This window comes from Labeo rohita, chromosome 17, assembly GCF_022985175.1.
Source record: "Labeo rohita strain BAU-BD-2019 chromosome 17, IGBB_LRoh.1.0, whole genome shotgun sequence".
Taxonomy (NCBI): domain Eukaryota; kingdom Metazoa; phylum Chordata; class Actinopteri; order Cypriniformes; family Cyprinidae; genus Labeo; species Labeo rohita.
Window position 1 is genome coordinate 19,328,354 of NC_066885.1, and position 21,258 is coordinate 19,349,611.

General features: G+C 36.1%; 1 protein-coding gene across 1 annotated transcript in view; it reads right to left on the reverse strand.

The window, feature by feature from the left end:
- Positions 1–21,258, reverse strand: part of ush2a (Usher syndrome 2A (autosomal recessive, mild)) — a 269,523-nt gene that overhangs the window by 104,915 nt on the left and 143,350 nt on the right. Inside the window, exons 39-40 of the mRNA XM_051132845.1 lie at positions 14,847–14,994; positions 12,325–12,467 (exon numbers count right to left, since the gene is read on the reverse strand). Of these exons, the coding sequence (XP_050988802.1) occupies positions 12,325–12,467; positions 14,847–14,994 (291 nt within the window). The remainder of the gene's footprint in view (positions 1–12,324; positions 12,468–14,846; positions 14,995–21,258) is intronic.

A 21,258-nucleotide genomic window follows, 5' to 3' on the forward strand; every position in this document is an offset into this window, starting at 1 on the left:
AGCCGTCATGGCAGCACTAACATCAAGAAATCCTTCATGGATCTCCACGCCTGGACAGCTCGGGTCATTTTCATAATTACACATCCACACATGCATATACCAAAACACATGCCAGCATCCCCATGCACTCCATCCCTCTCTCATACTTGATGGCTTGTGCCAGTATCTCCAGTATAAAACAGTAAGAAGTTTTGAAGTTAATTTCAATTAAACAGAATATTAAGTGACGTGTACAGGAACCTTCATGCTTTACAGTGCTTGAAAAGATTTTCTAAACTCCCAAGCCTAAAGGGAAAATACAAATTTTGTCATTATTTACTCACCCTCATGTTCTACACCTTTGTAACGTATGGAAGCCATTTCCATCAATGAATAAAGAAATATAAAAGGTTATTGCAACTTTTTTTCTCAGAATTGTGTGATATAGACTCACAATTGCAAGAAAAACTCACAATTGCAAGTTTATATCTCGAAATTCTGATTTTTTTTCTCGCAATTCTGACTTTTTCCTTGCAATTAGAAGATTATATCTTGCAATTCTGACTTTTTTTCTCACAATTTCAAGTTTATATCTTACAATTCTGACATTTTTCACACAGTTCTGACTTTTTTTCTCGCAATTCTGACTTTTTTCAGTTGCAAGTTTATTTTGCAATTCTGACATTTTTCTCGCAATTCTAACTTTTTTGTGCAATTGCAAGTTTATATCTCGTAATTCTGACATTTTTCCCCTCGCAATTCTGACTTTTTTCTTGCAATTGCAAATTTATATCTCGCAATCCTGACTTTTTTCTCGCAATTTCAAGTTTATATCTCGCAATTCTGACTTTTTTCTTGCAATTGCAAGTTTATATCTCGCAATTCTGACTTTTTTCTCGCAATTTTAAGTTTATATCTCGCAATTCTGATATTTTTCTCACAATTCTGACTTTTTCTCGCTATTCTGATTTTTTTTTCTACCAATTCTGACTTTTTTCTGCAATTGCAAGTTTATATCTCAAAATTCTGACTTTTTTTTCTTGCAATTTTGACTTTTTTCTTGCAATTGCAAATTTATATCTCGCAATTCTGACTTTCTTCTCACAATTTCAAGTTTATACTTCACATTCTGACTTTTTTTCGCGACTACAAGTAGCTGTTTATATACATACATACATGTATATATATAAGTCTAATTTTGAGGGGGAAAAAACACTGATATGTTCTCAGAATTGTGAGTTTATATCTCAGTTCTGACTTAATAACATATAACATATAAAGTCGCAATTCTAAGAAAAAAAAAGTACATATCTCACAATTCTGACTTTATTTCCCACAACGGTGAGTTTGTCTTACAATTCTGACTTTATAACTTGCAATTACAAGTTTATATCCCACAATTCTGAGTCAGAAAAAAAGTCAGAGTTATGAGATAAAAAGTCACAATTACCCTTTGTTTTTAAAAAAATCAGTGGTGGAAACGGGCTTCCACAGTAACTTACTTTCCTCTGAGGGACAGAAAATATATTTTCAAAAATGATGGGGTCTAAACATCACAGTAAATCCCACTGCTTTTGATTGTTTATTAAAAAAAAATCAAAACATCATCTTTTGTGCTGATGCATACTTAGCGTCATGACAATGGCAAATGCAGCATTTCATTTAAAAACACAGCCGAGGCCTAAAACCTAAGATTACCTGAACACCTTCTTTTGCTGCTTTGCAAGCACTGGCATTTCCTTCAGGAAATGCAAATCGAGAAAATACTATTTTGATGATTTGTCTTTATTTGCTATGTGGAGCAGTGCTATTGGGTTTCAGAATAATGCTGATCCAAAATGTCACATTGGTTTATTGCACTTTTTGTGCTCATTCCGTGAGGCCGATATATGGATGCAGATTTACATTACAGTAATTTCCCATACCATTCTCCTGACAGAACTGTTAGGAAACTCCAGAAAAAAACTGAAGAATGATAAGTAAAAGAGCTCGAACATTTGGTAAAATGAAAGCAGTTAGAGGAATATATGAGATGTGGTAATTGAAGTGAAGTTGTTTTGTTGCGTTTTAAGCGTCTCCTGTCTGCTCTGTAGCCTGGGCTGTCTGATTGATATTTGGGCCCTATGAAAGCTCATTTGAAGGTAATGTTTTCCTCCTCCATTTACATCCCACGGTAGCACGGTAATGGCGTACCGGCAAGGGCGTGTGGATCAAGGTGACTGGCTCTCTCTCTGCCGTGCTGGGCTGCTGATGTCTCCCCACAGATGGCCCACTTTCCACCTCCCATCACCATCACCTCCCAACTGACTCACTATGTATAGAGGAGACATAACCGGCTACATGTACGCTTTCTCTCCACAAAGCTCAGCGGCCACCGCAACAAGCATCAAGATAATGACTTAAAAAAAAACTAATAATGAAAAAAAGGGACATGACAGAGAGGAAGCACGCAGATGGAGCAAATTCACTATACACTGACTGTTATTTAAGCACAAAACCCTGCATCTTATTCACTAAGCACCCACAATCCACTTAAGCAGGTGGAAAAGCACTAAAACAGATCTGCAATGTAAATTAGACTCGTGTACACTTTCATTTAAAAGTTTGGGGTCTTTTTTGAAAGAAACTATTACTTTTATTGAGCAAGAACGCATAAAATGGATCAAAAGTGATAGCAAAGACATTTATAATTTCACTAAAACTTACTAAAACTATATTTCAAATACATGCTGTTCTTTTGAACGTTCTAATCATCAAAGAATGCTGGAAAAATACATAATGGTTTTCACAACAATATTAAGCAGCACAGTTGGTCTTTACATAATAATAATAAAGTTTTTTGAGCACCAAATCAACATATTAGAATGATTTCTGAAGTATCATGTGACACTCAAGGCTAGAGTAAATGGCTACTGAATATTTAGCTTTGCCATCACATAAATAAATTCTATTTTTAAATAGATTAGAATAAAAACATATATATATCACAATATTGCTGTTTTACTGTATTTTTTAAACAAATAAATGCAGTAAAGGTCTTTGCACACTCCGAAATTCTCGTCAAAAATGTTAAAAAATAAATATGACCTCATGTTGTCAATCACGTTTGCACACTGCCTCCGAAACTTTTGTCCGTCATAAAAACATTCGGATCAGGTTCGATTTTCTGTGCTTTCGCATCCGTACCCAGCATTTTGATCGGAAAGAATGACGAATGCGAAAAAACGCATACAAAAATTTCAGACTCAATGATCTTTTGAAACACCTACATTTCTAAATTCTAAAATCGATTCCAAATTTTGAATGTAGTGAATATTTTCTATCCACCATGGAAAGCAGATGTTTATTAAATGAAGAAATGATGGAAAACAGTATAATATACATCCAGATGTGCAAACTTTAAGCATTTTTGTGTCTAGAACGTAGGAGTAATAAAGTATGCCAAATTCTAAAGTCTGCCGTATCTTCCAAAATAAAACATTTAGAACTGACCCGCTCGCACCACGAAAATTGTGTTCAGCACAGATTTTGTTTTATTAAATGATCTACATAATTCAGACACTAAAACAGTAAATGCAAATAAATCAGCCGAAGCAATTCATTCTCACTAATGTTTTATAAACGCACTACGTTATCTGAATAAACGGACCTTTTTAAAATAGATCAGGTTTATCATAATAACTCCGATTACGAAATAATGTCAGGAAATAAAGAGGTTTAATTCTCATTAGTCATCCCTAACCCTAACTCAAGCTTCATCCATTTTCACTTCACACAGCCAGCCGCTGCTTATGATTCCGGCCCAGATTTCTCCATTCATCTAGTAGCTGTTATTTTTGGGGGTAATTTTTTACTGTGTCTGTGAAGGGGCCCTGCCGATTTCGCTCACTCTCCCTCCTGATAAATAAACAATGCACAGATCTGACCTTTGGGTTAACAGGTTTTTATGCTTGCTCCACTCAGCACTCTAACTGATTCAATTACCACAAAGGTTCAGGAGCGTCCATGAATACTGAAAAAGCTCACGGCCGTCGCCGCCGCCAGCGCTACGGCAAAACGCCCGCTTAGGTGCTCGGCGGCAAATCCAATGTGGCTCTCAGGAGAAATTCCTTAATTGTAAATAATTTTACCACATGAGACAATCAAGTCACCTTGAACGCGAACCACCCCTCCTTACTTCATCCCCGGCCAGCCTTCCTTCCTCGGCTCAGCCGCCCGGTCTTTTGGTCTGCAGAGGCAAAGTGTTATTTAAGCTTTACTGGTCTGCGTTAAATTCCGCAATTTGAAGGGCTGTTAAGTTTTTCAATTGAAATTTCATTTAAGATGCAGGTGCTTTTGATTTTATTGATGCTTTACTGCTCTCAGGGTACAAGCAAGAACACAGTGCAATAACAGCAGTCGGCCTCAATCAGGCATCGGCAACAGCTGTAATCTCAGGACATTTGGAATACTTAGAGAGGCCTTTCCTGGGCCACTATAAATCGCTACAGCAGAAGGGAAAACAAGAGCGCGGGCCGCCAAGCCTTAAATCACATTTATAAGGATTTGGTTAGCATAATAATAACACAATCAAGTGACAAGGCAAGGAGGGGGGACTGGTGAACGTGAAGGAAAGAGAGGATTATTTTTAGCATTGTAGAGGTCCTTGTGACAATATGATAGCTTTGAAGGTTAGCGTGGCTGATGTCAACTAGGACGGATGTCGGTATGCTACTTTCAAGACGCTGTTTAGCGGAAAGGAGATTGAAAGGAAAAGAAAAAAATTCATGAGTATTCTTTCTGAAAGATTCTTTTGGTTTTGAACTAATATTTGATGAAGTGTACACTATTGTACAGTAACTTATTTCAAGGTGAACTGCACAGCTGTGGTTGCGTTACCCACAACATGTTTACAACTACAAATGGAGTGCTAATTAAAGAAAGTTCCACCAAAAATTAAAATTTGCTTAACAATACTATCAAGACGTAGATGAGTTTGTTTCTTCATCAGAACAGAATTGGTGAAATTTAGCATTACATCACTTGTTTACCAAAAAATCCTCTGCAGTGAATGGGTGCCGTCAGAATGTCCAAACAGGTGACAAAAGCATCACAATATTTCAAACGACTCCAGTCTATCAATTAAAGTCTTGTGGAGTGAAGAGCTGCGTGTTTTTAAACAAATCCATCTTTAAGGCATTTTAACTTTAAACCATCGCTTCTGGCCAAATGAGTCCATAATTCATAAAAATGCTTCCTCCAGTGAAAAAGTCTGTCCCCTGTTGTCCTCTACCATCAAAATATTCAACATATTTGTTTAGAACTGTTTTAGTTATAGTGTAAATCTGTGTGTGAGCAGCACTACAGACATATGTCGTGGTGAAGACTGACACAGAAGAGAATTAATTGTCGAATAAAATCGTTATTTTTGTTCTCTTTGCGCACAAAAAGTATCCTCGTAGCTTCATAACATCAAGGTAGAACCACTGATGTCGAACGGACTATTTTAACAATGTCCTTACTAGGGCAGTCACTAACGATTATTTTGGTAATTGAGTATTCTGTCGATTATTCTGACGATTAATCGAGTAATTAGATAATTATAATGAATTTTTTGCAGCAATAAAAATAGATCTAAGTAAACAATAGCTTTTAAAATGACTTAAAATACACATACAATAGCAATGAGGCAATAATAATTAGTTCAAATAAAGTATCAAAAGCAAGCAAGCATGGTTTTACTGAACAAAATTGTTGAAATACATAACGTATTATAAACAATAGTGCTACAACAAAAGTTTTTACACTTTACTGCACACTTTATCTGATCGCTGTTCAATATTGACTCCAAAACATTTGATACAAAAATCCACTTAATCTTTCATATTTGGCCTTTTCTTTATGATAGAAAAGCTATAGCCACTGTAATTTCTTGAATATGTGTACATTATAACGTGTAAACGGGTTTAAACTTTTATTTCGAAATCGCAATGAACAGTTAGCATATTGAGAAAGATATTGACGTATTCTCCTGTGTTTGCATATGTAGGTTTATAAATGATATACCTTACAAATCTGCACACGCTTCATTCCCAGATAAATGTTATAATAAACCAAAACTCACAACAACATGCAGAGATGGAGTTTGAGATGCTCCACGCATGTAAATGATAACAGTTTATGTAGCAGCATTTACTGTAAACGGAGCTGCTTTGACACGCACGCATGTAACCGACACGCATGTAAATAATTAAAGAGCAGACATTAAACCTGCATCGCATATATTTATTTAATTGAATTGTAGCGTTTGTGGATTCGTAACAGCATTATGCTTTATTATAATTTTTAAATGGATTTAATATGTGGAATGCATCACTTTCGGTATTTTACCGATTACTTGAGAGATTATTTAAAATTGAATACTCAAATAGAATCAAGAATTGTTGCCACCCTACACTCTTAAAAAAAAGGTGCTTCACGATACCATACAAGAACCTTTTTTTGTCTAAATGGTTCCATAAAGAACCTTTAACATCTGAAGAACTTTCTGCTTCACAAAAGGTTCTTTCTTCAGATTATAAAAAGTAAAAAAGAGATGGTTCTTTAAAGAACCTTTGACTGAATGGTTCTTTGTAGGACCATAAATAGTTCTTCTATGGCATCGCTGTGAAGAACCTTTTAAAGCACCTTTATTTTTAAGAGTTTAGTCCTTACTACCTTTCTGGACCTTGAATGTGTCAGCTGCATTGCTGTCTATGCAGGTTCAGAAAACGCTCAGATTTCATCAAAAATATCTTAACTCTGAAGATGAATAAAGGTCTTACGGGTTTGGAACGACATGAGGGTGAATATTTAATGACAGAATTTTCATTTTTGGATGAATCAACCTTTTAACTGATAGACTAGATTGTGTGGATTACTTGTGAAATAACTGTGATGTTTTTAATCAACTCTCATTCTGGCGACAACCATTCACTGCAGATGATCCATTGGCGAGCAAGCGATGTAATGCTAAATTTCTCCGACTCTGTTCCGATTAAGAAACAAACACATCTATAGGATGGCCTAAAGGTGAGTACATTTTAAGCAAATGTTCATTTTGGATAAAAAAAAATTGGGGTTGATCAAAAATGAACAATTAATTAACTAAATTCAAGAAACGACAACAAATGTCACCTAAAAACAATTAAAACACTACAGAAAGAGTACTGGTCATCTGGAAAAAGACCAGATGTGGTTTTAAAACAATACTTTGCCTAAAATTTGTAAGTTAAACCATATAGGTCTTTTACACAACAGATTCACTACGAAAAAAACAGGGGGCTCAAAAACGCCCCTCTAAATTCTTTTATGTATATGCCACTCCAGCACACAGACTCATGTGCTTCAGCACAGACAGAGCAGACAGAGAAAAGAGCTCTTTTACATGGCAAAGTTTATGTTCACAGAACCGCCTGTCAAGTCCAAGGGGTAAAAATTCATGGATGGAATTACATTAAAAAGATGGTTATAAAATCTTAATGGAATGATAAAAAGGAGAGGAATGAGAGCCTTTTGAATACTTAAAATGCTCATACATCTTCACTAAGGAGATTTCTAGCAGTGTTCTGACATAACGCAGCACAAAAGGAGCCAAATAGACAAATCAGACAATTGTTTCCACCACAGCTCCATCAGTCGGGCTCGTGTCAAATGTCGTGTTCAAACTTTCCAAATACATCTAGTTTAGAATTGCTGTCACAAAATGTGTCTCTCATCATGTATGAAATGAAATAAATAGAAAAATAATAATGAAATCAATGTTAAATTGAAATAAGATGACCATTTGAATATGTACATGCATTTATGAGACACTGTTTGTTGTATAAACGTGAGCGTGTTATGTAGGGCAGCTCATGCACACGTGTGCCGCTGTGAACATTTCACACAGAGGTGGAGAACTCTAGAGGGGATTTCTAAATTAGAGATGAAGACGTGCGGGCAGACTGGGACCCTATCAAAGAAGAAAAAGAGCTAAAGAAAATATGACATACGTTTCTCTCCTCCTATTTCACCTTGCCCATCCTTTCCTCTTCCTTTATCATGCGGCCGGCCACATTATTTTGAAGAATCTCCTCAATTCTTTCCTACTGTTAATTTAGTGCGGCTTTGCCGGGTACTATTTCACGTTGATGGGGCGGCTGATGATATGTGTGAGAGTGTTTATTAGCAGTGCCAGGAGCCACTAAAACTCACGCTTTCCCCATAATCCTGCCGCAGAGAGCCGAATATGCCGCACCGAGGCTCTTCACAGCCCATTTCGGAAAAGAAATAAAGGGCTTTTCTCTTTAACAATAACAATCATTTCTCTCCTTCTTGGTAATGCCCACCTGTTCTCAAAGTCATCACCCCTGCCGCAAAGAAAGAGATGTGTAAATAGAGCCGGAGTGAAGGGCTCATTTCTGCTGCCAGATACATGCAGATGGAAAGTGAGGAGGAGGATGGTTTTGATTTATATAGCATGCTGACTGGGATTTGACATGCCGCTTGTTTGGGATTAGAGCGACTTTTAGAAAAGCTGGTAATATGGTGCATGCTGGGTCATGGCAGTTTTGGCATATGGTAGAGTACATACATGAAAGCTCCAGATTCCTTTTTGCAATCCTCAGCAAAATACAGTGCTAAAAACACATGCAGTCACATTTAAAAAAAAAAAAAAAAAGTTCAATCATTACAGTTTCTCCAGAATCAACAATCTTTTTTTACACAGGAAATATGTTAACACTTTACAATAAGGTATTTTAACTAACATGAACGAACAATGGACAATACGTTTATTACACTATTTATTAATCTTTGTTAATGTTAGTTAACATAAAAATGCAGTCGTTCATTGTTTGTTACGCATTAACTAATATTAACGCAACTTGTGATTTTAATAATGTGTTAGTAAATGCTGAAATTAACATTAACTAAGATTAATAAATGCTGTAGAAGTATTGTTCATTCTTAGCTGATGTAAACTAATGTAATTAACTAATGAACCTTACTGTAAAGTCTTACCGAAAATATATTTATAACATATAATACACACACACACCCACCCACACACGTATATATATTTCTAACATAAAAATTTGTTAATAATATAATATTTATTAAATACTAATAAATACATATTTAAGGAAATTTTTAAATAAAAGTATTAATAAATATGTACATACTTTAGAGCACTGATGACAGACTTACCCTGAATTTCAAACACCTAAATGCCCCAAAGTATTTACATACTTTTTATTATTATATTCCATATTAAAGTATTTGCTTATTATTATTTAATAAATAATAGTATATTTATTAACATGTTTAAGTACATATATTTATTAAATATATATTCTGTATGCAAAATACATAAACAAATAAATATTATTTATTAAATAATATATAACAGTATTTAATAATTAATATAATATTTAGCCAATGTTAAAATGTTTGAGTATGTATATTATTAAATATATTTTATGTATGCTACATAAATAAATAATGTTATTAAGATTTATTAAGTCATTTATTAAATATATTTACTTAAATATCTAAATATTTTTGGAGACAGTTGTATATAAGAATAAACATGTCAATTCAACAAATTTTGAGTTTTAACTGAAAACAAATTGCAACAAATAGTAAAAAAAAAAAAATCCTCACTAATATCACAAAGAAATTAGTATTTTTTTTTTTTTTGTAATTTTTAATCACAATTAAATTTTAATGAGTTCAGCGTACACTTCAAAAAGCGATATTGTTGTCATATAACATATGTTATCTTTATCAAAAACCTTAAAAAAACAGGCCTATAATCTAAGCATAAAAACACTGAATTAAAGGCACAATATGTAAGATTTTTTTTATAATTTTTTTTTTATTGTGCCGCATTTAGCATGTTTAGCCGCAAAACTTGCTAACTAGCACATTATTAGGAAAGGTGATTGCAGAGATTCATAAAAAAACCCTTATACTCACTTCTGCTGTAGGTGAAGCTGGATCACGAATGATTTGCGCGAACATAGACGCATTTATGCAGATCGGGAGGCACATTCTCTTCATAATCAAATGTAATCCACTGTATCTTTAGCGGCTCAGATGTTGGGAGTAAAAAAGATGACCACAATGTGCATTATTACATCCAGCAACACAACACCTCAATCGCTCAATCGGAGATATTCTAGTCTAATTTACATCCCTAGCAAAGTCCACTAAAGGAGGTAGAGCTTTTTCGCATTTGGCACCCAAACTCTGGAACAGCCTTCCTGATAACGTTCGGGGTTCAGACACACTCTCTCTGTTTAAATCTAGATTAAAGACACATATTTTTAGCCAAGCATTCAAATAATGCATCTCATAAACTTTTCCTGCAGCTATATCTGATCAAATGTTCATTATTAATCTTTTAGCTCTGGTTTAACAAATCTTCCTTTTCTTAGTTTGAACAGCAGCTACGCTAATTATGTTCCTATTTGTTCTCTGTTTTGCCATGGGATTGACATCCCATGGTAACTAGGAATTCACAAACTCCAGTGTGGATCCAGAACACTTAAGAAGAGATGATGCCAACCCCACAGAGGACTTCAGATGATGCCAACCCTGAAAACATACAGCACTAGCGAATTCTGCTACTAATTTATAGTGTTCTTTGTCTGTTTGATTACGTCATTAATTGATCTTTACCACACATCTCTTCCATATGTACATCAAGCTACTACTACATATATTGTAAAAATGTCAATTTGGTGTAAAGCTGCTTTGCAACGATATGCATTGTGAAAAGCGCTATACAAATAAATTTGAATTGAAAAAATTGAATCCCTTCTCCGGCATAGAAACAACGCAGGTTGGACTGTTACAGCTGATCTGAGGTAAGACGCTCATGTCAATCAACTATTGTGGGAGCGGCCTCTGTCTGTGTTGATTTGAAAAAGGGAATATTATTTTTACAGATTAATTAAAAACCACTGCATGGATTTTTATCATTAAAGGGTAGATTTGTACATACACTACCAACACACACTAATGTTCAAACAACATGTAAAAGTGAACTTTGCATCCGATGACCCCATTAAGTTTTAAACCGTGTCATGGTGTCGCCTGCCAATGACGTCTAACACCAAAACATGGAAACACTAAAGACGCTTTATTCTGTTGTGCATTGTATTAGACAGCGTTATAACAGAATATATCTAGTATGATAAAACAGTGGTGTTTTACCTCACATACGCATGATCGAAAGGAAAGGAAGCGGTCGACTGTGGCATAATAAAAGCTCTGCTGCTTTTTAAGCCGTGTGCGATTGTCTCTCATTAGCAATCGCTCCACCGGCCTTGTTTCGCTTCCACGACTTTCAGCCCCACTCTGCTTCATACTACAGTGATGTTAATAAAACTTTAGTATATTAGCTCATCCATGAACATGATTTCTTGCCGAGTCTGTAGGGATGAGGACGACAACTCCCATGATTCCACACACAATCATGGCATCATCAAACTACGCCTTGGTTTCATTGTTTGTTTTGAATATGCACTCTCCAGTGTCGAAAATTACATATTGTGCCTTTAAAAACATCAGTTGAGTTGTTAAAATGAACATAACTTCGCAAAAGCTGTTTTCATATACTTCAGTGCTCGACTATGCAGCTAATGCAGAGTTTCTTAAAAGCATGACAATAGTGAATACAACCTATGAAAGATATGCTAAGCATCCATAAAGAATACTAATTACAAGTTGCAAGATAAAGTATACTGACACATGGTGCAACACAAGCAGAATCCAAGACAAGAAACTGAGCAAAAAGTCTCAATGAGGCTGTGAATGTTACTCAGCTCACGTAATTCTGCTTTCAGACAGAGGGAAAACTCTTCCCAAAAGCAGAAGTTGTGAAGTGCTGCAGGGCATTGTGGGGAGGGGGATGTCTCTAAGCATGATAATGAAGAGGTGATGGTCCATAATACAGTGCAATCTGAGTGTATGCAAATACTGGCTCAGTAATTATAATGTATGTGCTAATAGGCTGAAGTATAATTAATTTATAACTTAGCAGAGAGTGTCTGTTATGATCCTTAATATGATTCTATTACAGTAATCAGTCCAAAATGACACCGGCAAGGTCATGTGGAAGAGGCGTACCTTTAACTAGTGATCTCTGCCCACTGGCCCCCTCTCTCTCTCTCTCTCTCTCTCTCTCTCTCCTTTCTCTTTCTCTCTCTCAACACCTGCTCTTCTCTGTGGGACGAGCCTCACAGAGGAACCGCCTGACATGTGGTTAAACACAACACACTCTTTGTGTGCTTAATGATTTTCTGTTGTGCTTGTGGACAGTATGTGTGTGCAACTCACTGTCTTGTGCTGTAAAAAAAGAGATCCACGGGCTGCTGGTTTCTCCATGGCTGTTGGACACAAGCAGTCTGAAGTGATACTCGGTAAAGGGCTCAAGTTCCTCAACTGTGTGGCTAAATACAGTCGTCTCATCGTCCATTAACCTAAAGATAGAAATAAATGTACATGTGAATTTGAAATTTTTTAAAGGGAACCCTGGGTATTAAGACTTGTATTGTCTTTTACTGAAATATGTAGTAGAAAACCCATAAAAGTTTTACGTTATTTAAAAAAATCCACATCGTTTTATACATATTTTGGACTATAGGGGGCGCCATTATTACGATTATGTAAACTGGTTGCACTATGTGAGCTACTGGTGCTACATGTTGCTATTTTTACCGCAACACTCTGTAAATAAAATACTGATTCAATCCCACATTGTGCAGCTTTTGGTTCAGTTGAAGGGCAACAAAAGAAGCTATGTAAGACTTCACTGCTTTCCTAGTGATAAGAAGAGGATAAAAGAATTGGAAGACGCCTGTAGATGAACAAAACTTTCAAAACACCTGCGTCCTTGTTCTCTAAACTTTAGCCCTGATGCCTTTGAGGATTTTAGAAACGGCAGAGACAAGAAACGCTAGATGCCAACCTGGCAGGATGTAAACATGATGACGCTTGTCATGACGCCGCAGCCACTAAAGCGTTTATGATTAGCGTTTATGTAGATCGCCGGGCGCATTTCTTTTAAAACGAAAGTAACGCTAATCCTCTGCGTCTTCAGTGGCTCAGATGTCGGGAGCAAATGATGACTGCTATGATCATTATTACATCCAACAACACCTCCATCGCTCATTGCACCACCTCTGCACCGGAGTAGACACAATGGTGGTTGGAGTCGGTCTGTTACAGCTCAGTCAGGGCGGGTCTAAGGTAAGACCGTCATGTCAATCAACTATCGTGGGAGCGGCCTGGGTTTTTGTGACGTCACACCGACAAGAAGCTGAGAACAGCTTGATTTGAAAAAGGGGTATTTCTTATAAAGATTACAAAAATACCACTGGGTGGAATTTTATCATAATTCCACACATTTATGTTCAAACAACACTTAAAAGTGAGTTTTGCATCCAGTGACCCCTTTAAATAACTTAATTCTTTCATGGGTTTTCTACTACATATTTCCGTAAGAGACATCATTTGTGCTATATTAGCCATACAAGTCTTAATACATGTTTTTTTTCTGGAAAGCATGATACATTGTATCAGGATTCTTTATTGAATACAAACACAATAATTCAAGTTTAAGTTTAAATGCACTTTCAAAGGGCTCTAAATGATCCCAGTCGAGGAAGAACGGTCTTATCTGGCAAAGCGATCGGTTATTTTCTAAAAAAAAAATGACAATATTTACACTTTTTAATATCAAATGCTCATCTTGTCTAGCTCTGCGTGAATTCTGTGTATTCCAGTTCAAGACAGTTAGGGTAGGTTGAAAAATTCCTATCTTATTGTCTCCTCCAACTTCAAAATCATCCTACATTGCTGCAGAAGTACTGACCCAGTGTTTACAAAGTGAACGCCCTTTACAAAAAAAAATTAAAACAGCGATGTAGGATGATTTTGAAGTTGATGAAGAAAATTAAATGGGAGTTTTTTGACCTAGACAAAAAAAATGCCCATTTTTGTTGATGAGGACTGCATTTTTTAAATGTTCATAATAAAAAGCTAATTTTGTCATCTCTTAGTAATACAATAGGGGCTTTAAAATGATTAACATATCTTTTCCATTAAGTGCTTAGCAAATCAAATCAAAAGTGAGTTTAGGATTGAATATGCTCATCAACTGCTATGGTTAGAATATGACATTATTCTGGAGAAAATCCAAGTGGATATTTTTATTGAACTGAAATGAAAAATAGATATAATCACGCTGCATTAAATGGCTTACAAGTCCTGCTGATTGGAACAAATCTTTGCTGGTTTTTAAGCAGCATCAACTTCCACAGAGCCCCACGATCAAATTTACCATGGAGTATAATAAATAAATCACATGAACAATGAAATACATTTCAAAAGAATCCCAGGAAATGAGGGTGATATATAATACATGCGCCTAGTCATTTATTTATTACAACAGAATGAGAATTCCCCTATTTCTGATTAAATTGCAATTTGTTGTCAGGGAGCATGTAATGCATACATATTAGATAAAACATTTGTTTCTTTCTTTTTTTTTCTTTTTACAGAAGCAGATTTTTTTCATAAGGACAGCTCTGGTCTAGGCCTACTGTTTGATATTCCCGTACATCTGCTCTACAACAGTCTAACCACTGCTTTCTTCTCTTCAGATCAAATACTCATAGATGTATCCTGTCTCCAGATTCACTGCTTTAAATCATTTTGTATTTTCAGTACAAAAGTACTATTGCTTACTGATGACTGCATGTTTGCAGTAGCAGTGCTGACCTACATGTGTATGTAGTGTGGAAAAGTACATGTGTACAGTGTTAAAGGTCTTCATAGCTTTGTTGCGCTGAACTTACTGGTGAACTTGTGGGGAAGCTGAAGTCCTCATCTGGAGCCGGTAGCGCAGAGGTCCGGGAGCGTTGTGACGCGCTGGAGCAGCCCAGGCCACCTGCAGCGAGGTGGGGGTGGCAGCTGCCAGCCTGGGGGGCAGGAGGCCATCTGGAGCTGTATGTGGAGAGGATGCAGAGGTGAAGTAGAGCAGAGAAAAGACCTGCACGGTGCAGCATATGCTAAGGAACATGGGTAGAAATACTGCTGGGGATGGGAGCATTTTAGGGGTGAGAGACTTCGAAAAAGCCCAGCTTACTGTATATGCTACATCACATGCTGGACAATAAGCACTCACAATAACACAACCGTATGTGTACTGTATGTGACTCGGGACCACAAAAGCAGTCATAAGTAACACGGGTATATTTGTAGCAATGGCCAGTGATACATTGTATGGGTCAAAATGGTCAAATTTTCATTTAATGCCAAAAATCATTAGGATATTAAGTAAAGATCATGTTCCATTAAGATATTTTAATGGAATTAGACATTTTAATGGAATTAGATAATTTCCTACCATAAATATATCAACACTTAATTTTTTATGATTAATATGCATTGCTAAGAACTTCATTTGGACAACTTTAAAGGTGTTTTTCTCAATATTTTGATTTTTTCTCCAGACTTTCAAATAGTTGTATCTCAGCCAAATATTGGCCTATCCTAACAAACCATACATCAATGGAAAGCTTATTTATTCAGCGTTCAGGTAATGTATAACTGTAAAATTAAAAAAAACATTTACCCTTATGACTGGTTTTGTGGTCTAGGGTCACGTATGTCCTGAGAGGTCCTCCAGAAGAGTTTTTTTCCCAAACAGTGGCCAATATTATATTGCATCTACATTAGGCTGTTCAATTATACATAAATTAAAATAATAATAATAAAAATTGTATATATACACACACATATATATATATATATATATATTAGTTATCCTAACAGGTGTAGAAGGGCAGTTTTTAAAGCATATTTCATAAGTTAATTGTATTGTAACACAATATAAAAACTTACATGAGATATTTGAAAAAGAACTCTAATCAAAATTAGAGAACACTTGCAGATGCCTCTAAGTTATTGGTGTTCATCAGGCACCTGGTGCTAATATCCTTAATTATGTGACAAATCCTATTTAACTGGCAGCATTCCTACAATTTTCACTAAGATTGAAAGATGGCAGGCCGCTCTAAGGTGACTAAAACCCTGCGACAGGAGGTTGTCCAGATGAAGGCCAAATCGATGACCCTTTTCAGCCACTGAAAGAGAAGCTGGTCATTCCAAAGCTGTGATTTCCCAAATATTTCAGGTTTACTATGATACTAATTAATTCAAAAAGGCTGGTCATCCACGTAAGACAAATGCATAAAAAGACAGGATAATGCAGCGACTCAATGGGGAATCGGTACAGCACTGCAGCTGGAATTGCTTGCCAGTTCAGTTCTGTCTCGGCATGTTTAAGAGAAGTTAGACTGAAAGTGCACTCTGCAGTGACCAAACCTCTAATCAGCAGAAAGAATGAAATGGCAAAGCGCACCTTTGAAGAGCATGTTGTGCGGAGAGAGGGGAACTGACCCCTCACTTTAGTGATGACTGGGGAAAGACTGAAGCCCAAGTGTGTAAAGAAGTCAGTGAAAGTGAAGGAGGGAGTGTCATGGTTAGGGGGATGTTTTTTTTGCAGGAGTTGGGGTCTCATACAGCTACATTGCAAGGGGAATGCAAATATTTATCAAAACCTCCTTCAGCAACATGCGGTACACTTCCTACTCCAAAATTTTAGTTGGACACTAGCTACAGTGGTTACTGTTCTTTAATTTCGATCACTGTGTTTTCTACAAAATAAAGGTTTTTGTTGAAATGCCTTGGAAATTTTGTCAAACATGTTAGTAGGACAGTAGTATACCTACAGCTAATATTAATTCAAATTTTGAGCGAATAAAATAAAAATAAAAAAATTGAAAAATTAAGTATTTATAGATTGTTCTCTAATTTTGATCTCCAGTGTATTTTATAAAATACACATATTTTAATATGAAATTTAAATACACTGTTTTCAGAAAACGCAAGTGTATACAGTGTGTTCCTCTTTTGTTTTAAAGATTTAATATTCTGCCGGTGAGGAATCATGGACCGTCTTTAATCTGTGCATATCACAGATTCGAGAGAGAGAGGTTAGAGAATTCCTCTGTTTTAAAGAGAGAGTCAAGAGACGGGTGGAGAATGTGAATGGCACTTGTCTAATGGTGCGGTCAGCTCTCCGTGCCTCTGATTTACAAGGACTTCCTGGCCCCTTCTGAGCCTCCTCGCCTCGCTTCTAGCCCAACGCACCATCAACCCCACAGATAATACTGCGCCTTCTATTTACAGCGAGAGTCATTCGTCCTCAACACAATCTCACTGGTCAGGGAACTTACACACATACCCTTGCGCATACATATTCAAATAATATCCATGAGTTTCACAATATTAGTACTTTACATAATCCAATCTAAAATGTTTAGTTTAAATGTTTCAGAATAAATAAAACAATACAATACAAAATTTATAATGAATAAGTAACTGCATGTGGATCTCTTGATTTGCACATTTCTATCCACAAGACACTGAGACTATATTACAAAATTGCCTGGAAGCACATGACGTCTCACCCATCAAGAAAGAAAACATCTTGATTCTGAGTCTTGTCTCAGTGCTTAGGGGGGACTCCAGGCAAAAATCATCTATTCTGAGGAGCAATCTAGTCAGCATCAGCCTCAATAATACAGCACTCCAATGCTCCAAGTGAAGTCCTTCCCCTAAGTGAAGTCTCATTCTCAATCAACCCTCCTCTTGTCCAGCCACAAGAACTCAATAACTGTTGATTACTTAAGTCATTTCGGCCGTGCTGAAATAGAATCGCCTCGATAGAATACGAATTAGAATCAAATACGGCTGTGATGGTCGAAGCGCTAAAAAAACAAGCAAAACAAAAGGTTATGAGGGTGAGACTGAATTCCTGGTTGCGTGGTCTCTGGTGTACGGAGAACGAACTAAATGAGATCAACTCATTGACATTACGGTAAGAAAAAAGATGTTAATACTTTGATTGATGAGCGATGGAACTGCCAATTATGTCAATAAAGAGTATGGATATGCCAAGCTGTTGTGGGAGTTTCGAAGCTTGACGTACCCATGCGTCATTTAGGAGGACAGGGTGACAGTCTGATTGAACGGAGAAGGAAGAGGCGATGCGGACGTCTGAACCCAACGCTACGTAGGCTGGCATGCGGGAACAGGGACGTGGCTCGTGCTCAGCGGGGGTCAGTCTCATCACTCAAGTCAGCGCTCCAAAATTAGTTTTACTGCCAAGCTGCAATTTTCATAATGTCCATGTGGCTTGTATTAGGCAAGAAAAAGCTCGGCAGAGGGACGCTGCTGCTGCTTTGAGAAGAGTGGATAGGGCTTTGCTGGACGGACTCGGGGATAAAAGCCATTTCACTCTTTTCCTCCATCTGCCTTTGCTGCTATGGCTTTTGGGCAGGAATAAACAGCGCAAAGCCTGGCCAACCAGTCATAAACATAATGATGATGATGAGCATATGGACAGGTCTGGACCATGTCCCTACAGATTGCCGCAGCTCAGAGATGCCAATACTACTTCATATAGTTTGGACCTGAACACCAACACACACACACAGCAGCAGCAGTGGTGTAGCACTGACTGAAGAAGTGGGCATACTGTGAATTTATCAAGACACCACCAACTGGACACAAATATTCAGTAAAAGGTGACAAAAGTCATATTTGTTAAATTCTACTCCATGTAAAAAGCTTTTTGTAGATACAGTACTATATCATAGGCCTTTCTGCACTGTCAGGGTTAGGAAGTTTCTTGCTGGCATGGCGCAAAACGATTTTACTAAAAACAGTGGCATGATCATGTTAAAACATAATTAAGTTAATTATAAAAAAAAAAATAAGTTGACTATACTTCAACAACACTACTTTACACTTCATAATACTATTAAAATCCAATAATCTTTTAGTTATTTTAAATTGTAATAATAAATAAATCAAATAAGTATAGCCAAATATATATATATATATATATATATATATATATACACACACACACACACATACATACATGTATATTCACTGAAATTTAAATACACACTTTTCAGAAAATGCAAGTATATACAGTGCTACTTTACACTTCATATAACTGTTGAAATGTCAAGAAACACATTGAATTAAACGTTACATTTTTCAGTAGAAATACTGAAATAGCATTTTCTTGTAAAATGTTCTCCAGTAATTTTAGTTTTATATAGAAATACAGTTTTAATTAGAAAAACTAATACAATACAAAAAAATTTGAAAAAAAAAGTGTTGTGGAAGCTATTAATTAAATCAAATTAATATTAAAAAAATAAACAAATGTTGCTGCACAATTAATCAAAATTATCATCACTGATATATCACAGAAATATTAAAGCAACAAAAATAGTTCTCAACATTGATAATAATAAGAAATGTTTCTTGAGGAGCAAATATTAGAATGATTTCTGAAGGATCATGTGACACTGAAAACTATAGTATTTCAGTTTTGCATCACAGGAATGTACTGCATTTTAAAATATATTAAAACAATTATATTGTAAAAATATATATTTTTATATTTTTTCATCATTATTAAAAAAATGTTCCTCAGCTAAAACAACTATGAGAGTTGAATCAAGAGCTTTAATTGGGATGGAAAGATCTAAAATTGCAATAGGAAAACTTTTAAAAATAAAATAAAATAAAACAAAACAAAACAAAAAACAAAATAAAATAAAATATTTCACAATTTTATAATTGAAGATTTGGTAAGCATAAGATACTTCTTTCAAAAAGAAAAATCTTACAAATTGCAAACTTTTGAATGCCAACTATACATTGACATTAACTATACATTAAAAACTTTACATTAAAAATAAAGTTATCCATGTTAACCTAAATTAACAGGTCAGCAGCTGTTTAAATTTTTTTTCACTTGTACTGTAAATAAGTGTATAAATGAACAAAAGCACAACAGTTGCAGAACAAATTCTGAAATGCTATTCCAACTACCATGGTTACGTATCATTACTTATTTTTAGGTGAGCATGGAAAAAATCTTTAGAAAACTGGTTTCATACAGTGTATGCTTGCGTATGCCCTTGTCTACACTACTGTACCAAAAACATAGGTGTTAACCTGTACGTTCTGCAAACTGAGGAATGAACAATATGTTCAAAGCATTTGATTTCTTCCTTTAAGTTTGCAGAGAGAGAAAAAGATAGAGAGAGACAGTGAGAAGGAGAGTCTAACGAGAGTAAGACACGCCATTGACAAAAGAGTTAATTCCTCACAGCCTTATTTCATCAAACAGTCGGCATGAAGCTTCCTTTGTTTCACCTCCCTCCTTCCTCAGGTATATCAAAAGTGTCACTAATCATTTTAAACTATGCACTTTTATGTTTCGTCTGTATCCTAAGCCTTCTACTCCGTCTGTTCTTTGATATAACAAGGACAGTTTGAGACAAGGCTTCAGTTCAGCTAAGACAAACCAAAAGATCTACCGAAAGAAGTGGAGGGAAACGTGTGGTATTTAAAATTTATACTTCTTGTGTCTTTGTGTTGAACTTGAACAATCTCGCAGAACTTTAACTTGGGTGAGCTGCTGTGTTTTAACAGGGCCATCGGAGAGCGATTGGTCTGTATTTAAAGGCTGGGCATTAACGTGGAGTGGCGTTTACAGGTCAGCTTCATCATCTAAGAACATGCAAGGCCATGTCCCATTCCCCCGAATCAATCCTCAATCCATACGCGCTCCTCTGGGAATGAGCGTTCCGTTCACCTCCGTGAGAGATGAGACAACGGCGGAGCTCTGGGGTTTCAAATGCTGATGTTTGTTCATGAAACGTGTCCCAGCAACTTCATTTTCTTTTCCCTACAGGAAAATGATCTTCCTTTCAGGTACAGACAGAATGATAATTGTCACAGAACGTTTAAGCAAAGCAAAGGTGGTTATCATGTCGAAAGACATGTCTCGCCAGTCTCTTTGATCAGTAAAGATGTGTGTGTGGAAGCATTAATCCCAGGGAATTTATAGTCGTCTGGCCAAAAAAAATATGGGTCTGGTTATATTAATTTTACATATGAGTCGCTAAAACATGTCTGAGAGTGGCATCAAGAAAGGATTACTTCAATTTAGAATCAAAATTTCCTGGTAATTTACTCACCCCATGTCATCCAAGATGTTCATGTCTTTCCTTCTTCAGTTAAAAAGAAATTACATTTTTTGAGGAAAACATTCCAGGATTTTTCTTCAGATAGTGGGGACTTCTATGGGAGCCAATGGGTTGAAGGTCCAAA